The sequence below is a fragment of the Artemia sp. Qi Xiang Cuo genome, chromosome 3, assembly GCF_049724085.1.
Source record: "Artemia sp. Qi Xiang Cuo chromosome 3, ASM4972408v1, whole genome shotgun sequence".
Classification (NCBI taxonomy): Eukaryota; Metazoa; Arthropoda; class Branchiopoda; order Anostraca; family Artemiidae; genus Artemia; species Artemia sp. Qi Xiang Cuo.
In genome coordinates this window covers 93,264,542-93,282,179 of record NC_142796.1, presented here as the reverse complement: position 1 = coordinate 93,282,179, position 17,638 = coordinate 93,264,542, and the positions used below count along the sequence as shown (strand labels likewise).

At 36.1% G+C, this 17,638-nt stretch overlaps 1 protein-coding gene across 1 annotated transcript in view; it reads left to right on the top strand.

Moving 5' to 3' along the window:
- Positions 1 to 12,320: 12,320 nt before the first annotated feature.
- Positions 12,321 to 17,638, top strand: part of LOC148954760 (LIM/homeobox protein Awh-like) — a 31,304-nt gene continuing 25,986 nt past the window's right edge. Inside the window, exon 1 of the mRNA XM_089086734.1 lies at positions 12,321 to 12,463. Within this exon, the coding sequence (XP_088942860.1) occupies positions 12,386 to 12,463 (78 nt within the window). The 5' untranslated portion in view covers positions 12,321 to 12,385. The remainder of the gene's footprint in view (positions 12,464 to 17,638) is intronic.

The window sequence follows — 17,638 nt, the reverse complement described above, 5'->3', positions numbered from 1 at the left end:
ATATCCAATTGAAATTTTAAGATAGCCATTTTAAACAACGTCGTTTTAAGTTCTGGAAATTAGGTCTTTAAGGATGACAACCCCCCCCCCCCCCCACAGCCACCAGGGCAAGGGTTGTAAGTTATGCCCTGGGGGCATATAAGGTTGTTATTGAACGCATTACCGTAGAAACTTCAAAAAGGGCTCATTCGTTTGGAAATTGAAATGGCTAGTGCCCTTTTTAATAGTAGAAAGTGATGGGAAGGCAACTAGCACCCCTTCCACGCCCACCATTTCCCCAAACACATCCAATAAAAATTTTGAGATAGCCATTTTGTTCCACGCTGTTGAAAGTTCTGGAGATTATACCTTTGAGCAGGACACTCCCTCCACAGTCTTCAGGGCAAGGGTTATAACTTATGCCCTAGGGGCATATAAGTTTTTATTGAAATCTTTGTCGTAAAAACTTGAAAAAGGACTCATTCGATTGGAAATTCAAAGGAATAGTGGCCTTTTTAATAGTCGAAAGTGATTTGATGGAAACTAACCCCCCTCTCACGTCCACCTTTTCCCCAAACACATCCAATAAAATTTTTTAGATAGCCATTTTATTCAACGTAGTTGAAAGTTTTGGAAATTAGGTCTTTAAGGATGACAACCCCTCTCCACCACAGCCCTCAGGGCAAGGGTTATAAGTTACGCCCTGGGGGCATATAAGGTTTTCATTGAAAGCGTTGTTGTAGAAACTTCAAAAGGGCTCATTCAATTGGAAATTGAAAGGGCTAGTGCCTTTTTTAATAGTTGAAAGTGATTGGAGAGCAACTAACACCCCTCTCACACCCACCATTTTCCAAAACATATCCAATCAAAGTTTTGAGATATCCATTTTGTTCAACGTAGTTGAAAGTTCTGGAAATTAGGTCTTTTAGGATGATAACCCCCTCACAGCCCTCAGTGCAAGGGTTGTAAGTTATGCCCTGGGGGTGTATAAGGTTTATATTGAAAGTTTATATAGAAAAAGGGCTCATTTGATTGGAAATTGAAATTGCCCTTTTTAATAGTCGAAAGTGAGTGGAGAGTAATTAACCCCCCTCTCACGCCCACCATTTCCCCAAACACATTGAATCAAAGTTTAGAGATACCCATTTTGTTCAACGTAGTTAAAAGTTCTGGAAATTATGTATTTAAGGATGACAAACCTCCCAGGGCAAAGGTTATAAGTTATGCCCTGGGGGCCATATATTTTTTTTATAGATAGAGCTGTCATACTTCAAAAGAGGCTCATTCAATTGGAAATTGAGAGGGCTAGTGCCCTTTTTAATAGTCGAAAGTGATTGGAGGGTAACTAACCTTCCTCTCACGCCCACCATTCCTCCAAACACATCCAATCAAAATTTTAGGAGAGCGATTTTGTCCAACGTAGTAGAGAGTTCTGTAAATTAGGTTTTTCAGAATGACCCCCCCATCCCTCAGGGCAAGGGTTGTAAGTTTTGCCCTGGGAGCATATAAGGTTTTTATTGAAAGCGTTGTCTTAGAAACTTCAAAAGGACTCATTCGATTGGAAATTGAAAGGGCTAGTGCCATTTTTAATGGTTTAAAGTGATTGGAGAGTGACTAACGCTCCTCTTACGCCCACTATTTCTCCAAACACATCCAATCAAAATTTCGAGATAGCCATTTTGTGTAACGTAGTTGAAAGTTCTGGAAAGTAGGTCTTAGAGGACTACAACCACCCTAACAGCCCTTAGGGTAAGGCTTGTAAATTATGCCCTGGGGGCAAATAAGGTGTTTATAGAAAGTGTTGTTGTTTCAAAAAGGGCTCATTCGATTGGAAATCGAAAGGCCTAGTGCCCTTTTTAATAGTCCAAAGTGATTTGAGGGTAACTAACCCCCGTCGCACGCCCACCATTCCTTCAAACACATCCCATCAAAATTTTCAGATAGCCATTTTGTTCAACGTTGTAGAAAGTTCTGGAAATTAGATTTTTGAGAATGACACCCCCCCCCCCAGCCCTCAGGGCAAAGGTTGTAAGTTATGCCCTGGGGGCATATAAGGTTTTTATTGAAAGTGTTGTCTTAGAAACTTCAAAAGGGCTCATTTGATTGGAAATTGAAAGGGCTAGTGCCATTTTTATAGTTTAAAGTGATTGGAGAGCGTTAACGCTCCTCTCACGCACACTATTTACCCAAACACATCCAATCAAAATTTTAAGATAGCCATTTTGTTTAACGTAGTTGAAAGTTCTGGAAATTAGGTCTTAGAGGATGACAACCACCCTAACAGCCCTTAGGGTAAGGCTTGTAATTTATGCCCTGGGGGCATAAAAGGTGTTTATAGAAAGTGTTATCGTTTCAAAAAGGGCTCATTCGATTGGAAATCGAAAGGCCTAGTGCCCTTTTTAATAGTCGAAAGTGATTGGAAGGCTTGACATTTATATAGTAACATCGATTTGGTATAAATTTGGTATCGATTTGGTATCGATTTATATAGTAAACATCGATTTGGGTATAATGTATTATTTTTTGTTGTTGTTTAGACCAGGGTACTTCGTATTGAAGTTGTCGTGGGAACTTCGAATAGGGCTCTATCGATTGAAAATAGAAAAGGCTGATGCCCTTTTAATTAGTCGAAAGTTATTGGAGGGCAACTAATCCTCCCACGCCCACCCTCCCATTTGCCCATTATGTTTAAAAATAAATGTTGCCTTAAGATTAAATCAAAATGCACTGTGTTAATTCTAATTCCCAATAGGGCATATCAACAGTATCCCAAGAATGACTTGGGTATTATATTCAAACTTTCGGGACTACTTCTGCTCTTAAAATATAACCAAATCCAAATAGCGTAAATGTATCCAAGCTATCAAAGAAAGTAAACAGATTTTTTTGCGAATGGTATTAAGTTTGCCAATTCAGATCAACTAGAGGAGGTGAGAAACTAAATTAAACACTACTGTTTTTGTAAGGATTTTTAAAAGGGTGTGTATTGTTAAATATTGCTGAAAATTATTCTCCAGCATACAAATAGCAGGCCAAACTGTAAAGTCTTTAAAAAAAAACGAAAAGATTTAAAGTATTATTTTCTTTTTCCCTTAAAAGACTATGTCAATATAAAACGAACAGAAATTAATTAAAAAACCTTTTTCCACAAAATAAGTTTTTCAAGGACAAGTAAAGAACTCCATTAAACATAAAAAGAAAAAAAATAAAATCAAATAATCTACCAAGCGTGAAACTACCACAAATCAGCATTGATAAATAAATGAAACCCAAAACGAACAGAAATTACAATAAATAACCGAGTCAAACTCAAAACAAGCAGAAATTAACATAAGTTGGGCTCATAACCCCTATGCCTTCCCAAGGCCAGAACATAATTTGCACTTTACTGAAAAACAAATGAATGTACATTTTCAGTTTAATATACATATAGCCTACTGATATTTAGTAATCAAAATGTTAATATTATTTGATTTATTAAAGTTTAGAAAATTAAAAACATTTTAATTTTTTTCAGTAAAGTGCAAATTTTGTTCTGGCCTTGGGAAGGCATAGGGGTTTTGATTTTGAGTTCTTTACTTTTCTTTGAAAATTTTATTTTGTGGAAAAAGTTTTTTTTAGTTAATCTTTGTCAATAACGAAAGCGTAAGAGCCTATTTATTGATAACATTCAATAAAAGAATCAGCTTTTTATGGTGATCCTAAATATGCATTTGTTTATTAGTAATTAGTGCAGTTATTAGTACATAAGAAAGTTTGTTTAATTATAGTAAACACAAGGAAACCAAATTAGTAAGGGACAACTTCAGTAAAAACTTGCCGTCAACTTTTGCTTGCATTGCAATAGTACCCATGAGCTGATATATGAAGGCACTAAAATCAGAAATGTTTCCCCTGAACGGAATGCTGGGAATTTTTGTATTTTCCCCCTGAACAGGAGTGATTGTATTAATCTAGTTGTCACTTTGCAAAAGATTTAATTTTTTACACTTCTGAAGTATAAAAGTGTCAAATATATTGGTTTTTGGTATTCTAGAAATGTTGAATTAAAAATTTTCAATTTAGTTTTCTTCATTTTAGTTTTAATATTTTGCTTGGAACGAACTACTTCGATAATGTTTTACTTTTTATTTTACTTTTACTTTAATTGACATCCTTTTTCTATTGCCTTTAGAAAAATGTTTGTCTCAAAGCTTCGATTGAATAAAAAAAAACAAGTTTTTTCAACTGAGAGTAAGGAGCAACATTAAAATTTAAAATGAATATAAATAATTATGTATATTAGGGGGGTTGCCCCCCTCCTCAACGCCTCGCTCTTCACGCTACAGTTTTTCGGCCGTTTTAAAAAAGCTACCTATTGTTCTAATGAAACTACCTTTGTGTTTCAGTTGTTTTTAAAGAATTGGGACAAAAGTTAAACATAAAGAGCGAGGTGCTGAGGAGGCGGCAACTCCCCTCATATACGTAATAACTTCTGTTCGTTTTAATTTTTAATGTTGCTTCTTACTTTCAGTTGAAAAAAAAACTTTTTTTTATTCATTATTTGATCGTTTTTTAAATAACGCAAGGATACTTGGCTTATACTCCACGGAAAAATCCCCCTTCCCACAGAAATATCCTCTGGGTAATTCAATTTTGGCGAAAATTTGACCCGGACAATTGCCCTTAACATCTCCACGGCTAAAATTGAATCGGTAAAGAAAAAGCAAGTCATATAAAGAAATTTCGAATAGCAATTCTGGCAAATTAACCCAGTGCAAAATTTCCCCTGAAAATTTCACCCCCTGGTTACTTCCCACTCCATGGAAAATTCTCCCCGTGCAAAATCTTTCCAGCAGAAAATTCGTCCTCCCCTCCCCACTCGAAAAATGTATGCATACTTTCCAATAACATATAAAACAATAGGTAAATTTTATAACTTAAAAACCTTTCCCCATGGGCTCTAGGGTGTATTGTATCTCTAAAGACATGGTGATTGGGCCTTTCAACTATGTTGAAGAAAAAAGCAATTTCAAAATTTTGATCGGACGATTTTGGGGGAAAATTGGCGTGGGAGGGGGCCTAGTTGCCCTCTAATTTTTTGGGTCGCTTAAAAAGTGTACTAGAACCTTTCGTTTCCGTTAGAATCAGCCCTCTCTCGACATTTTAGGCCCACTGGATTGGAAAAAAAAGAAACAAATAAACGCGCATCTATGATCTATCATCTGGCAAAAATTACAAAATTACACATTTTTGCTGATATGAGCTTGAAAGCTCTACAGTAGGGTTCTTTGATACGCTGAATCCGATGGTGTGATTTTCATAAGAATTATATGAATTCGAGGGGGTCTTTCTCCCTTTTTTCAAAAATTAGGACAATTTTCTCAGCCTTGTAGCTTTTAACGGTTAAAACTCAACTTAATGAAAATTATATATTTAAAATCAGCATAATAAGCCAATTATTTTAATATATCTTTTGGTATCACAATTCTGTTTTTTAGAATTTCGGTTACTATTGAGCTGGGTCGCTCCTTACTTACAGTTCGTTACCTCGAACTGTTTGATCACTACTCAAAATCCAAACAGAGATCATTGAAATATTGATAGTTTTTTCTTGTGTCACCAAAAGTATTGTATTCATAAAACTTTACAATTTCATGAAATGTAATCAACAAACAGAAAAGGTTTTTCAAACAGTTCGTGGTAACGAACTGTAAGTAAGGAGCGACCCGGCTCAATGGTAACCGAAACTCTAACAAACGGGTTATTGATACCAATAGATATATGAAAAGAATCAGATTTTAATTCTGATTTCAAATATATAAGTTTCATTAAGTTTAATCTTACCCATCAAAAGTTACGTGCCTGAGAAAATTTGGCTGATTTTCGAAAAAAGGGGGAAAGACCCCCTAAAAGTTATAGAACCTTAATGAAAATCACACCATCATATTCAGCGTATCAGAGAACCCTACTGTAGAGGTTTCAAGCTCCTATCTACAAAAATGTGGAATTTTACATTTTTTGACAGAAGAAAGATCACGGATGCCGGGGTATGTTTGTTTGGGTGTGTGTGTTTTTTTGTTTTTTGTACCCAGGTATGATCGTATTGACCCAGTGGTCCTAGAATATCGTGGGAGGGCTCATTGGAATGGAAACTAAAAGTTCTAGTGCGCTTTTTAAGTGACCAAAAAAAATGTAGGGTAACTAGGCCCCCTCCCACGCTTATTTTTTTCCCAAGTCACCCGATCAAAATTTTGAGATAGCCATTTTGTTCAGCATGGTCGAAAATATGATAAAAATGTCTTTTAGGATGACTTGATCCCCCAAAGTCCCCAGGGGGAGGGCTGAAAGTTATGAACTTTACTCAATGTTAACATTATGTAGGGGAGACTGGGGTAATGGCGGTCACCTAAGGCAAAATGAGAATAAAAATTAAAAGAAAGATAAAATTCAAACCTAAACACGTTAAATCTCTAGCATAGTATATTTTACCTATTGCATACTTGAATTGAGCCTTAATCAAGATTATATATAGGCATTAAGCATTGTTTTGCCAAACCAGCTTTGACCGGTATTACCCTCTATACTAGGGGTAATGGCAGTCGGTAAGGTCATGTTCTACTAAAGGGCTGTAAATAAAAAAATGTGGTAAATTTTAATGAAATAAACAAGTTAAATTTAAATAATAATATTTATATTTTTAAATAATTCCGTATTTAGGAAATTACAAAAATGTAATTGAAAGTATGGGCATAATTAGAAATCAATTATTTGAAAAAAAAAAAAAAAAACATCTTTCCATAGCAAAAAACGGCTTAAAGAATTCAAGCGCCAAAAAAAAAAAAATCATATAACTTATGAGCTTGCAAAACTTTAAGTCAATTTTACTTTCTTGAGCACATGTCACATAAATAGCCCTCAGGAGTGTCCCATCCGGAACATTCTTGATGTGCCCATAATGCACAAGAAGTGCACCGATACTACATTTCTCCATCTTTCCCGGTGTCTTTGCAACAGAAACAGGTTTCTTTGCCGATCTCTGTCAAACATAGCTCACTTTCTGATTCGTCTTCACAAATCTTTTCCTCATCAATTGAAGCATCGGAGTCACATTCAAAAAGTTTCCTGATCATTTTCTTTTGCTCCACTTTTTGTGTTTTTCTTTCAGGAACAGCAGGCTTTTTCTTTTCTCCATTAAATTCTTTTTTTACTCGCTTAGTTCTTTGGTTCTTTTCTTCTTTCCTTTTTAGTTTTTCCTTGATCTTGGTTTCTTTTTCTTCTCGCTTTCTTTTTTTTCTTGAAGCAGGATTTTCATCGGTGTTGAAGTCAAGATCTGAGAATGTTGCTTTTGTCTCGCTCCTTTTCTTGGCTCATCAGCCCAATTACTGCATCCAGGTAGAGGAGAAATCTCTTGTATAGACACATTAATTTGTGTGTTAGGCTGAGTATGAACTTCATCACGTAGGACAGAGGATTCTAAGTTTTGTTTAGTCGTGACCTCGTATCGGCCTACTTTTACGATGTCTTCATTTGCAGTAGCTTTCAAGGAAACGTCCACACAAACAGGCGTCAAGTCTTGATTCTTCTGGAGGATGTCCTCTACCAAAAAATCCTCATCTGTGAAAACTCCTGGATTAAGAGGATGGATCCCTGTGTTTTTGAACCCACTTGTTGCCTTTGCAATCGTAGCAACTGGTGAATATGCCTTATTGAATATCTCTGCTACATCGTAAGGGGTTATTTTTACTAAATTCCTGGATTTCATGAACAAATCACATTCCCTTTTGTAAGCAGCCTTCAAAGGCGAGTAAAATACTAGATCCAGAGGCTGAAGTCTATGTGATGTATGGGGCGGTAGTGACACCATAACAATCCCTTTCTCCCTACAAATATCATATGCTTCAGATGAGCAATGAGTGGAATGGTTGTCCAAAGTAAGAAGCATTTTGCTGTCATTACTAGCATGAGTAAACTGAGTAAAGTGTTTTAACCAAACAACGAACAGTTCTTCATTGATCCAGCCTGTCTTAGAGCATGAGTAAACTGATCCAGGTGGCTCATTTTTTTCTAAGAGTGGGGACATACGAGCTCGAGGAAATATGAACATTGGTGGAGCATAAAGCCCTCCCGAACTCATTGCACACACAACTGTAATGTTTTTTCCCCTTTCCCAACTTGTTATAGAACCCACACGCTTTTGGCCCCGTTCTGCCAGTATTAGACCAGGGTCCTGCACAGTGGTGATCCCTGTTTCATCTACATTCCAATAATTGGTATCTTTAAACTTGTATTTATCCATAGCCTGTTCTAAATTTTGGAAAAAACGATTTACTTCGTCTTTGTTAAACCCCATGGGTCTTCCGATGCTTGTGGCTTCAGGTTTGCGCACACTAATTTTGTTTCTGTCCATGAATCCGTACATCCAATCCAAGCCAGCCATTTTTGTTTCTTTATCAAATCTATGGCTTAATAGGTTTCTTTCCGCATATTCAAATGCAATTTTTCTTAATTTCTGTTCAGTGATGCCATAAAAAATCTTTGATAAAGTTTTTACATGGTCAGCTAGAGCTGCTTCGTGAACAGGAGGGAAGACACACTTCCTGCCTAAGCTTGGATCAGAATCAATCCCACTCTTCGTTCGTTCTTGCAACGTGCTGAATGGTATTTTGAATTGATCAGCAGCCTTTCGAATCGATAATCCTCTAGAAATGGCTGTCTTTGCATTCTTTAAGTCCTCTGCAGTCCATGCAGCTTTATCTGTTTTCCTTATATATTTTTTGGGCATCTGAAACATAGAAAAAAAATGAGTACTAATGGGGTAATGCCGGTCATGACTGCCATTACCCCTAGCGCGGTGACCACCATTACCCCAACCGCATGGTTATTATTTAACGACTAAAAATCAGAATATCAGTACTTAAACCTTAATAAAATGCTACTTGATACAACAATATGACTTACCTTGTTATTGCGAGATAAGTCTCGTTCCGTGAAATGTAAACAGAAAGAGCTGATAGTGTATTAATCTATTGTCTATCTTATAAGGTGAAACGTCAAAACAGTCTTTCTTACACAACGAACAAACTAAGGCTGGCAAGATGCCGAGCACTCTAATAGTATTTCCATAACCTGTCTTGAGATGGCAGCACCCATCGGTGTGAATCTGCGTTTTCCACTTTACGAGAAATCCTAGTGACCGCCGTTACCCGCTGACCGCCATTACCCCAGTCTCCCCTAGTATTGGTTATTGGGAAGTATACAGACTTTTTCAGAGGAGATTTTTTCTGGTAGTGGGAGGGAAGGATGGGTCGGTGGTTATGTTGGAGGATCTGTTCCATGAAGGAAGTTTTCATGGGGGAAGGGAAATTGCCATGAAGGGGGCGCCGGACTTGCCAGCATTATTTATTGGTTATTGGAAAGTATACAACCATTTTCAGGAAGGATTTTTTCTGGAGGGGGGGGGGGCTAGAAGCGGGGGTTACTCTGGAGCATATTGCCGGGGAGGATGTTTATTTGGGGGAAGGGACATTTCTATGAAGGGGGCGCCGGATTTCCAAGCATTATTTAAGAAACGATCAGAAATTAAATAAAAAAAAACAAGTTTTTTCAACTGAAATGTAAGAAGGAATATTAGAACTTAAAACGAACAGAACTTATAACGTATTTGAGGGGGTTCTCCCCCAAGTCAATACCTCGCTCTTTACGCTACAGTTTTTTTTTAGTGCTTTCAAAAGAGCTATCTATTCTAATTAAACGGCCTTTGTGATTCAGGGGTTTCTGAATCAAATTTTTTTTTAACTTTTAACGTAAAGAGCGTGGTATTGACTAAGGGGAGAACCCTTTCATATAAGTAATAACATATACGTAATAAAAAAACAATAAAAAAACAAGCGATACGGCTCAATAGTAATCGAAACTTTTAAAAACGAAATTTTGATGTCAATAAATGTATCAAAAGAATGTGTTTATAATGCTGATCCTATATATATAAATTTTATTAAGTTTAGTATTACTCATCAAAGGCTACGAGCCTGAGAAAATTTACTCGATTTTTTAAAGAGGGGGAAACATCCCCTACAAGTGAAAGAATTTTAATGAAAATCACACCGTCAGATTCAGCGTATCAGAAAACCCTATTACATAGGTTTCAAGCTCATATCTGCAAAAATCTGCAACTTTGTATTTTTTGCCAGAAGAAAAATATACGAATATAGAAGTTAGTTACGTAAGTTAATTTGTAAAGACATCCATTTAGCAAAAGAAAAGTAAAATTTTTATACAAATAAAAGCTGCATTAACTAAAAAACGTTCAGAAATTAAATAAAAAAAAACTAGTTTTTTAAACTGAAAGTAAGGAGCGACATTAAAACTTAAAACGGACAGAAATTATTCGGTATATGAAAGGGGCGGGGCATTCCCCTCCTCAACGCCGCGCTCTTTACGCTAAAGTTTGACTCTTTCACACAACTTTATTTTGTAAAACAATAAAAAACTTTAGCGTAAAGAGCGAGGCGTTGAGGAGGGAACAGTCCCTTTCATGATGTATCCAATAAAGGGATTTCAATAAGATTGCTTTCTTTTTTGGGGGTGTTTCTCCTTCCTTTTCAAAAATCTGGCAAATTTTTATCAGATTTTTGGTTTTGGGTGGGTAACAATAAACTGAAAGAATTTTATATATTTAGAATCAACATAAAAAGCCAATACTGCCGACGTAGCAATTATTCCATTTTAGTTTTGATGAACATTGGTCCATGTCACTTTTTACTTCGTTTTTTTTATCACAAATTATTTGATAATATTCTATTATGATGAAATTTTTTGAATCTGTTCATTTTATTTAGTTGAAGAGGACAATAAAAAGAAAAAGGGTTAAATTGGCACCTGGGTAGTAAGTTCAAATTTAGTTTTTCTTTCGCTATTCTATTTTATTTAATGTCTGAATATACAGAGGATTTAAGTTCGAGGGAGGAAGAATTGTCCTGTTATGAAAGAGGTACATTTTACATGGCCGTTATAAAATTAGAACGTGGTTTATATGTAGGCAGTATGATTTTTGAGTATTTCCACTCCTTCTGTAAACTATTCTAAGACGTAGGAAATTGCATAAAGACAAGTCTATACATCTGTCCTACTAATCTACGGAAGCAATAGATCTTTCTGTAATTTTGGGTTGAGTTTGATTTTCTTTTAAGATTAAATGCATAATAATTAAATATATTATTGACTAGATCAAATGATGCCATTACCAGGAATCCTTGTTGTGTAAACTTTAATGTTTTTTGTTACACTTTTAAGGCAATTTAGTTTGTATTTTTATTCGGGAGTTTTTTCTTAAGGTTATCTAAAATTAAGCGCAATCGCATGAAACCAAATTCATAAAATATATGTCCTGTCACCCGCCCACCACTGATATGTTGGCGTCCCCCCCCCTTGGAAAATTTTCTGCTGGCGCCCTTGGTTATATTTGGAAAGAGTGTTGATTGTGGAGTCACAGTGGCGGATTGCCTCATAAATGTATTTTCTTTTTATTATAGGCCTATATAAAAACGTGTTTTTGGTATTTTAATTGATGAAAAAGGTAATTTCCTATTGTATGGGCCTATCTAAAAAGTCAAGTTTGGTTAATGCTAATGAAATAAAATAAAATAGGATAAATATATAATAGTTTATAAACAAATTGGGGCTCTATATTTGCACATTAGTGGGGGGGGAGGTGGGGGAAAAAGCATTGCATATATTAAATACGTAACCTAACCTAACCTAGGTACCGTTTTCTCCCCGTAAACCCCAGAATACAACAGCTGAAATACCTTAAACGCATTGAAAACCAACCTAAGTATTGCATTACTGTATAGTGGTGTATTGAATTAACCCGTCAAAAACGGGTTTTTCGTGACTGGTTTCCTTGTAGATGTCCATATAGTGGGAAATTACCATAAAAAACAACAGAATTGCACATTTTGCTTCTCCCCTACATTTTCTTGAATTAAGGCCCTTGGGTAGGGAAACCGCCCTTTTGTTAGTAAGGTTTTTCCTTTAGAAGACTTCATATACAAAAATACCACTCTTTTATTCCACACATTTTGTTAATGTCTATCCTCCTCTGTACATTTTACGGCCCGCCAGCTTAATTGCGTCAATGCAATCATTAATTATACTGTCCGACTGCGGAATAATGTTTCTTATTCTGCTGAAAAACAAGAGGTGTTGCATTTCCCTCCGACGCACGTCTCTTCAGAATAATAAAATCAATATGAACCAATAATAAGTTGCTTTTTGTAAAAAGGGAGGGACTTAAATAGATAGGCGGGGCTTGTAGGCCATTTAATCCTCAGTAGATAACATGATGATTTTTATTTTAGCAGTATATTTTTGGTGTGCGAGTGTGCAAGTCAAAACGAACAATTGTGGTTAGTGAGATTAAGTCATGAAGTGGATGGAAGAGACTATTGCAACAAGTGTTTCAATGCTGACGTCTGTTGGAGGAGAGAGCAAATCTGACAGAGTAAGCTCGGTCTTTTTTTTTATATGTATTGGAGCCGGAAGAAATTTAAGCACTGTTCTATTAGCTAAGCAACATGCGAGACAGCCACTCATAGGCGCCCATATGGGGGGGCTCCCGCCCCCCCCCCCAGGCTGAATGATGCTGCCTTATTTTTATATTTTTGTTCTGAGATTTCTATTAAATAGCATTAAACGGGCCAATTAGATGAGGTTTGCCCCCCCCCTGGAATTCAGCTTATGGGCACCCATGCAGCCACTCAAGAATAGAGAAGATCAAATAGGCATTACCCAGTAATTCCTATGAGACACTGAATAAACAAGGGGTACTTGTCCATTATAACCTACACACGAAAGAAGTCATATATTAAACACGTAACCTAGGTTACGTATTTAATATATGCTATGCTTTACCCCTACCCCCTAATGTGCAGATATATAGCCGAAATTTGGGTACTGGTGCATTATGTGGGCCCACCGCTATAAATTGTGTCGAGGAAACCAGTCACGAAACCCGTCAAACGGGCTATATGCAAGAGACCGCTATAGATAAATGATTGCAAAGCGTTGTTTCTTAACGATTACAGTATTTAAAAGATTGTTTTTTGGGGTTTAGGGGGGAGAAAGGTGCCTAGGTTAGGTTAGGTTACGTATTTAATATATGCTCTGCTTTATCCCCCCCCCCCAATGTGCAAATATATAGCCTAAATTTGTTTCTAAACTATTATATATTCATCTTATTTTATTTCATAAGCATTAACCAAACTTAACTTCTTCGCGGTGCCCGCATAATGCAACAGTACCGAAATTTGTTTCTAAACTATTATATTTTCATCATATTTTGTTTTATTTCATTAGCGTTAACCAAACTTCACTTCTCACGTGTTATCTAGCTAATAGAACAGTACCGAAATTTAACCCCCCTTAGATAATCGCAGTGGCTCCATTCCAAGTCTAGGCCCTAAAGGTTCTAGCCCCTTCTTGACATCCCTGTTCAAATTTTGTTAGTAGAGGGAAAGAGGTAGTCAACAACCTGTTTTTTATTTTGACCAGGGCTACCAATTTTTGTGAACTGTTGTCACCAATTGCGACAGTCAAATAAAGCGCATTTGGATTCAATAGTAGCCGAAAAAGACATTTCCTTAAAGGGAGTTGGAGAAAGCCTACAAAAAATTTCGAAGAAGAGTATAAGGTTACCGAAGCCGTATCTAGGGGTGAGGATTGTTACCGGGTTTGAACCCCAACAAAAATTTTCTCGGGCTCGTTAAACCTTAACAAAAATACATTTAAACAAATTTTGGTGTGTTTTTTAAAGTTTTTTTTGTAACCATCTTTCTGAGCAAAAAAGAAAACCCCCCAAAAAATATGCCCTTGCACCCTATTTGTGTTTTTTTTAATTGTTCATTTGTTAATGCAAAATGCAGTAAGCTCTACAAAGCTTGTCGCAATAAACATTACAATGTTAAAGACAAAAAAACAAAAAAACAACAACAACAACAACAAGACTGAAACATACATTTTAAGAACACGCGCCAAAAGGACAACTAATATAACAAAATAAATTACGAAACAGACCAAAATAAGACATTGTATAGAACTCTATATTTTAAGCTAATTGACTTTTGAAAGATTATACTGTGATAGTTTAGCCTTAGACTCTTGGTAATGATGATGCATTCCAAGTCCTCTGCACATGGCTTGATAGAGTTTTTACCTAATCTTTTCTTTGGATGTGGTGGGGTAAAGTCTGTACTGGGAGTGGCGGGCGCTATTATAATGAGTAAAAGCGGTCTGAAGTAGTATTATCCATGTTTCCAGCAATGCGGAATGTGAATGATATGATATTATGAATCATATATTTAGTTTTAATTTAAGAGTGCGTTATTAACGCACTGGGATAGAAACAAGGCCGTATACAGGGGGAATACCGGGTTTGAACCCCACACCCTCTCCCGAGATTTTTATCATAACTGTAAAATATTAACAAAAATGCATATAAACAAAATTTCGATGAGTTTTTTAAAAATTTTTAGATCGTATTTTAGAAATTTCTGCGGGTACACATGCGCGTGTTAATATGCACCGCCACATTGTTCAATACGTGGTTATTTGGTAAAAATTCGATTTTATTATGTTTGATCAATATAATTTATATAATTATTTGTGTTTTTAATACAGTTAATGTGACTTAATTCAATGTAATTAATATGTTATTCGTTTTCTCATCTCTTTATCAGAGTCTACTTTCTTCTCGCGAATAATGTGTTTAGTTTCGTATTTGTGTATCATAATCTAAAGATAAACATGTAACTACTCCCTTATTAACTTTAATAATACGTATAATTAATTGATGGCTTGAAAATGTGTGTAATATCTTAGACCAGTCAAAGGAACACAAACTTTTAGTTTTAAGTGACAAATACATTAAATTAGAAACATTTCCTGGGCTCTGAAATCAGAGCCGTTAGAAGGGGAGGAGAGGAATGAACTGGTTCAACTGCCCGTGGTTGCGGCTTGCCCACTTTGATTTGGCTTTTTTGCTTATATTTGAGTCTTTAGGGGGAGAGGGGGGGGGGGGGGTGCTGCAATTTGTTTTTCCTTGGGTACCACCAACCCTAAGAACGACTCTGTTCGAACTCGTCCTATATCTGAAAACCTCCAAACCTCAGAAGACCTCAGATCTTATATATCTGAAAACCTCCCTTTCCAAAGATTTTTCTTTCGGCTGCTTTGGAAATTTAAGGTTATTTGGACAGGTATTAAATTTTCATCAGTATTACTACGTCGAAACGTTAAGATAAGTACGCGAAAATAAATAGTTAAATTTTAGACCGGCTTTCGTCCATAAGAATTTGGTTGCTAATAGTCTTTATTCTAACAGAAATTGAAATAAATTTAGCAAATTTCTAGCTCCTATCTGCCCCGACAAATCTCTAGCCAGTATCTGCAAAAATACAAAATATTTCTTTTTTTCATACAGTTCGAGTTTACGGGTAAGTAAGGAGCAACTCATGCCAATACTAACCGACTCTCTAAACAGGAATTTTGATAATCAATATATGCATCAAAATAATTAAATTTTAATGATAATTCTAATTACGTAAAATTAATCAAGCTTAAGGCTACTCTCAAAAAGCTATGAGCCTGAGAAATTTAACTTGATTTTCGAAAAAGGGGTGAAACACCCACAAAGATCAAATGGTCTTGATAGAAATCTCACAAAGTTCAGCATATCAGAGAACCTTGTTGCGAAGGTTTCAAGTTCTTACTGTTCATAATAATGCGATACATTGCATTTTTTTTAAAGAATTGCCGCAAAACCGCTCTTATTTCTTTGTTTGTTTTTTTCTTACGGGTAGTCGTATCGAACAAATGGCCATAGGAAGTTGGAAAAAGGCTTATTCCAGCAGCAATCAAAAGTTCTAGTGCCCTTTTGTGGTAACAATAAAGATATGATACAGTAAAGTAGTGTTTTTTCTGCCATTCTGTGGCGAAGAACTACTATTTTACCCCAAGGTGGGAGAAAAGCTGTCGATAGAAAATTGTAAGTTAACGAAAAGGTTTAACATTATCCAAAAATTATATATTGAGCTTCCCAGTTTCAGAGGCAATAATGCCGCGCGGTGGAGCATTTGCTTCTGAAGATGCAAATGATCCGTACAAAATAAACAGTTTATATAGACATTTTCCCTAAAGCTTCGCTAGAGTAAGTTGATTCATTTGATGCTTGTTCAAACTATGTAGAGTGACGTCCAATTGTGCAGCAGTTATTATGGCGCAGTATCAGTGGATCTTTCTCTAGGTTGGGGGGGGAGGGGTGTCCCTGAAGCCTCAATTTTTTTGCCCTAATTGTCTAATTCTTCGTAATCTTTCAGGTAAAAATAAGGGTTTTTTGTTGGGGGAGGGGGTTTAAAATAAATCTAATCTCCCTTCTTTTGCGAAAATATTTTATCATTAAGTCTTTAATATCGGTGCTACAGGATGATAGCTTTCCACTTACTGCCAAATATTTTCCGTGTAACAAAAGAGATTACACTGTTATGCTTAACGGCAAGAATGGCGGAAGAGAGCGGGTGTTAAAAGCGCTGCTAAGAAATATCCTAACCGGGGTGGGGGGGGGGCGTTCTACCAGGAACTTTGTTTTTATCGAAATTTAAATGGAAACAGTTTCTCATTTTACTGATTATATGTATATATCAGCACTGAACCCCCTTCCCTCCCTCTGGCCTCCATTTGAGACATCATTTTCAAATATTTTTTAGAAGAACTCACCTTGGAAACTAGAAAATGATGCCCCTATAATTTATCTTTGAAATTTAAGTTTCTCCCCTAATAATCATTTGGTGGGATGCACTTTTTCGCAGACTATTATCATTCTCGAAGCATTGTCACGAATATTAAACTTGAATATAAAAAAGAGGGTTTGATGGAGGGACTAATAGCCTTTCTCACATAGGCTATAAGAAAGCCTTAGATCAAGCAGTTTGTTCCAAAAAATAGCAAATGAAGACCAATATTTGCCAAAACTCTAAAAAAAAAACGCCTTTAAAAAGGCTAAAAATAGCCTGTATCACATATAAGAAAACATTGGATCATGAAGTTTGTTCCAACAAACAGCAAATGAAGACCAATATTTTTCATAAAAACCAAAACTCTAAGAAAAACGAAGTTTTAATTAAAGAAATGCATGGATAAAATTCATTATACAGCTTATTCTAAACCAGTTAAATGTATAAATTTTAAAATTGTTCATCAACAGCTATTAGCACACGAAAATGTCTATAATTTTAGAAATAGGAACTGGACACCCCCAAATTAGGGTGCGCTCTTAATGAAAATTTTGGAATGAAACGTAAGATGTATGGGAACACTAAAGGTGCTAACGCCAAAAGATGAAATTTTGTACTTTTCCGGTGAAGGGTAGTCACGCATGCGACCGTTCATAGTCCTTAGTCCTAGATTATTGAAAGAGGGCTCAGTAGAATAGGCACTTCAAGACCTAGTGCCCTTTTTGGGCAACGAAATACATCACCTCAAGTTATTGCATTTGGACCGATAAAATCGAAATTTTGGCACGAACTGGGTCAAAATATTGTAGATGAAATATTTTGAGAATTATCGAAAGGGTATCTAAATAGTCTCCCAGTCTCAGAGGTAATGTTGGCACGCAGTAATAATG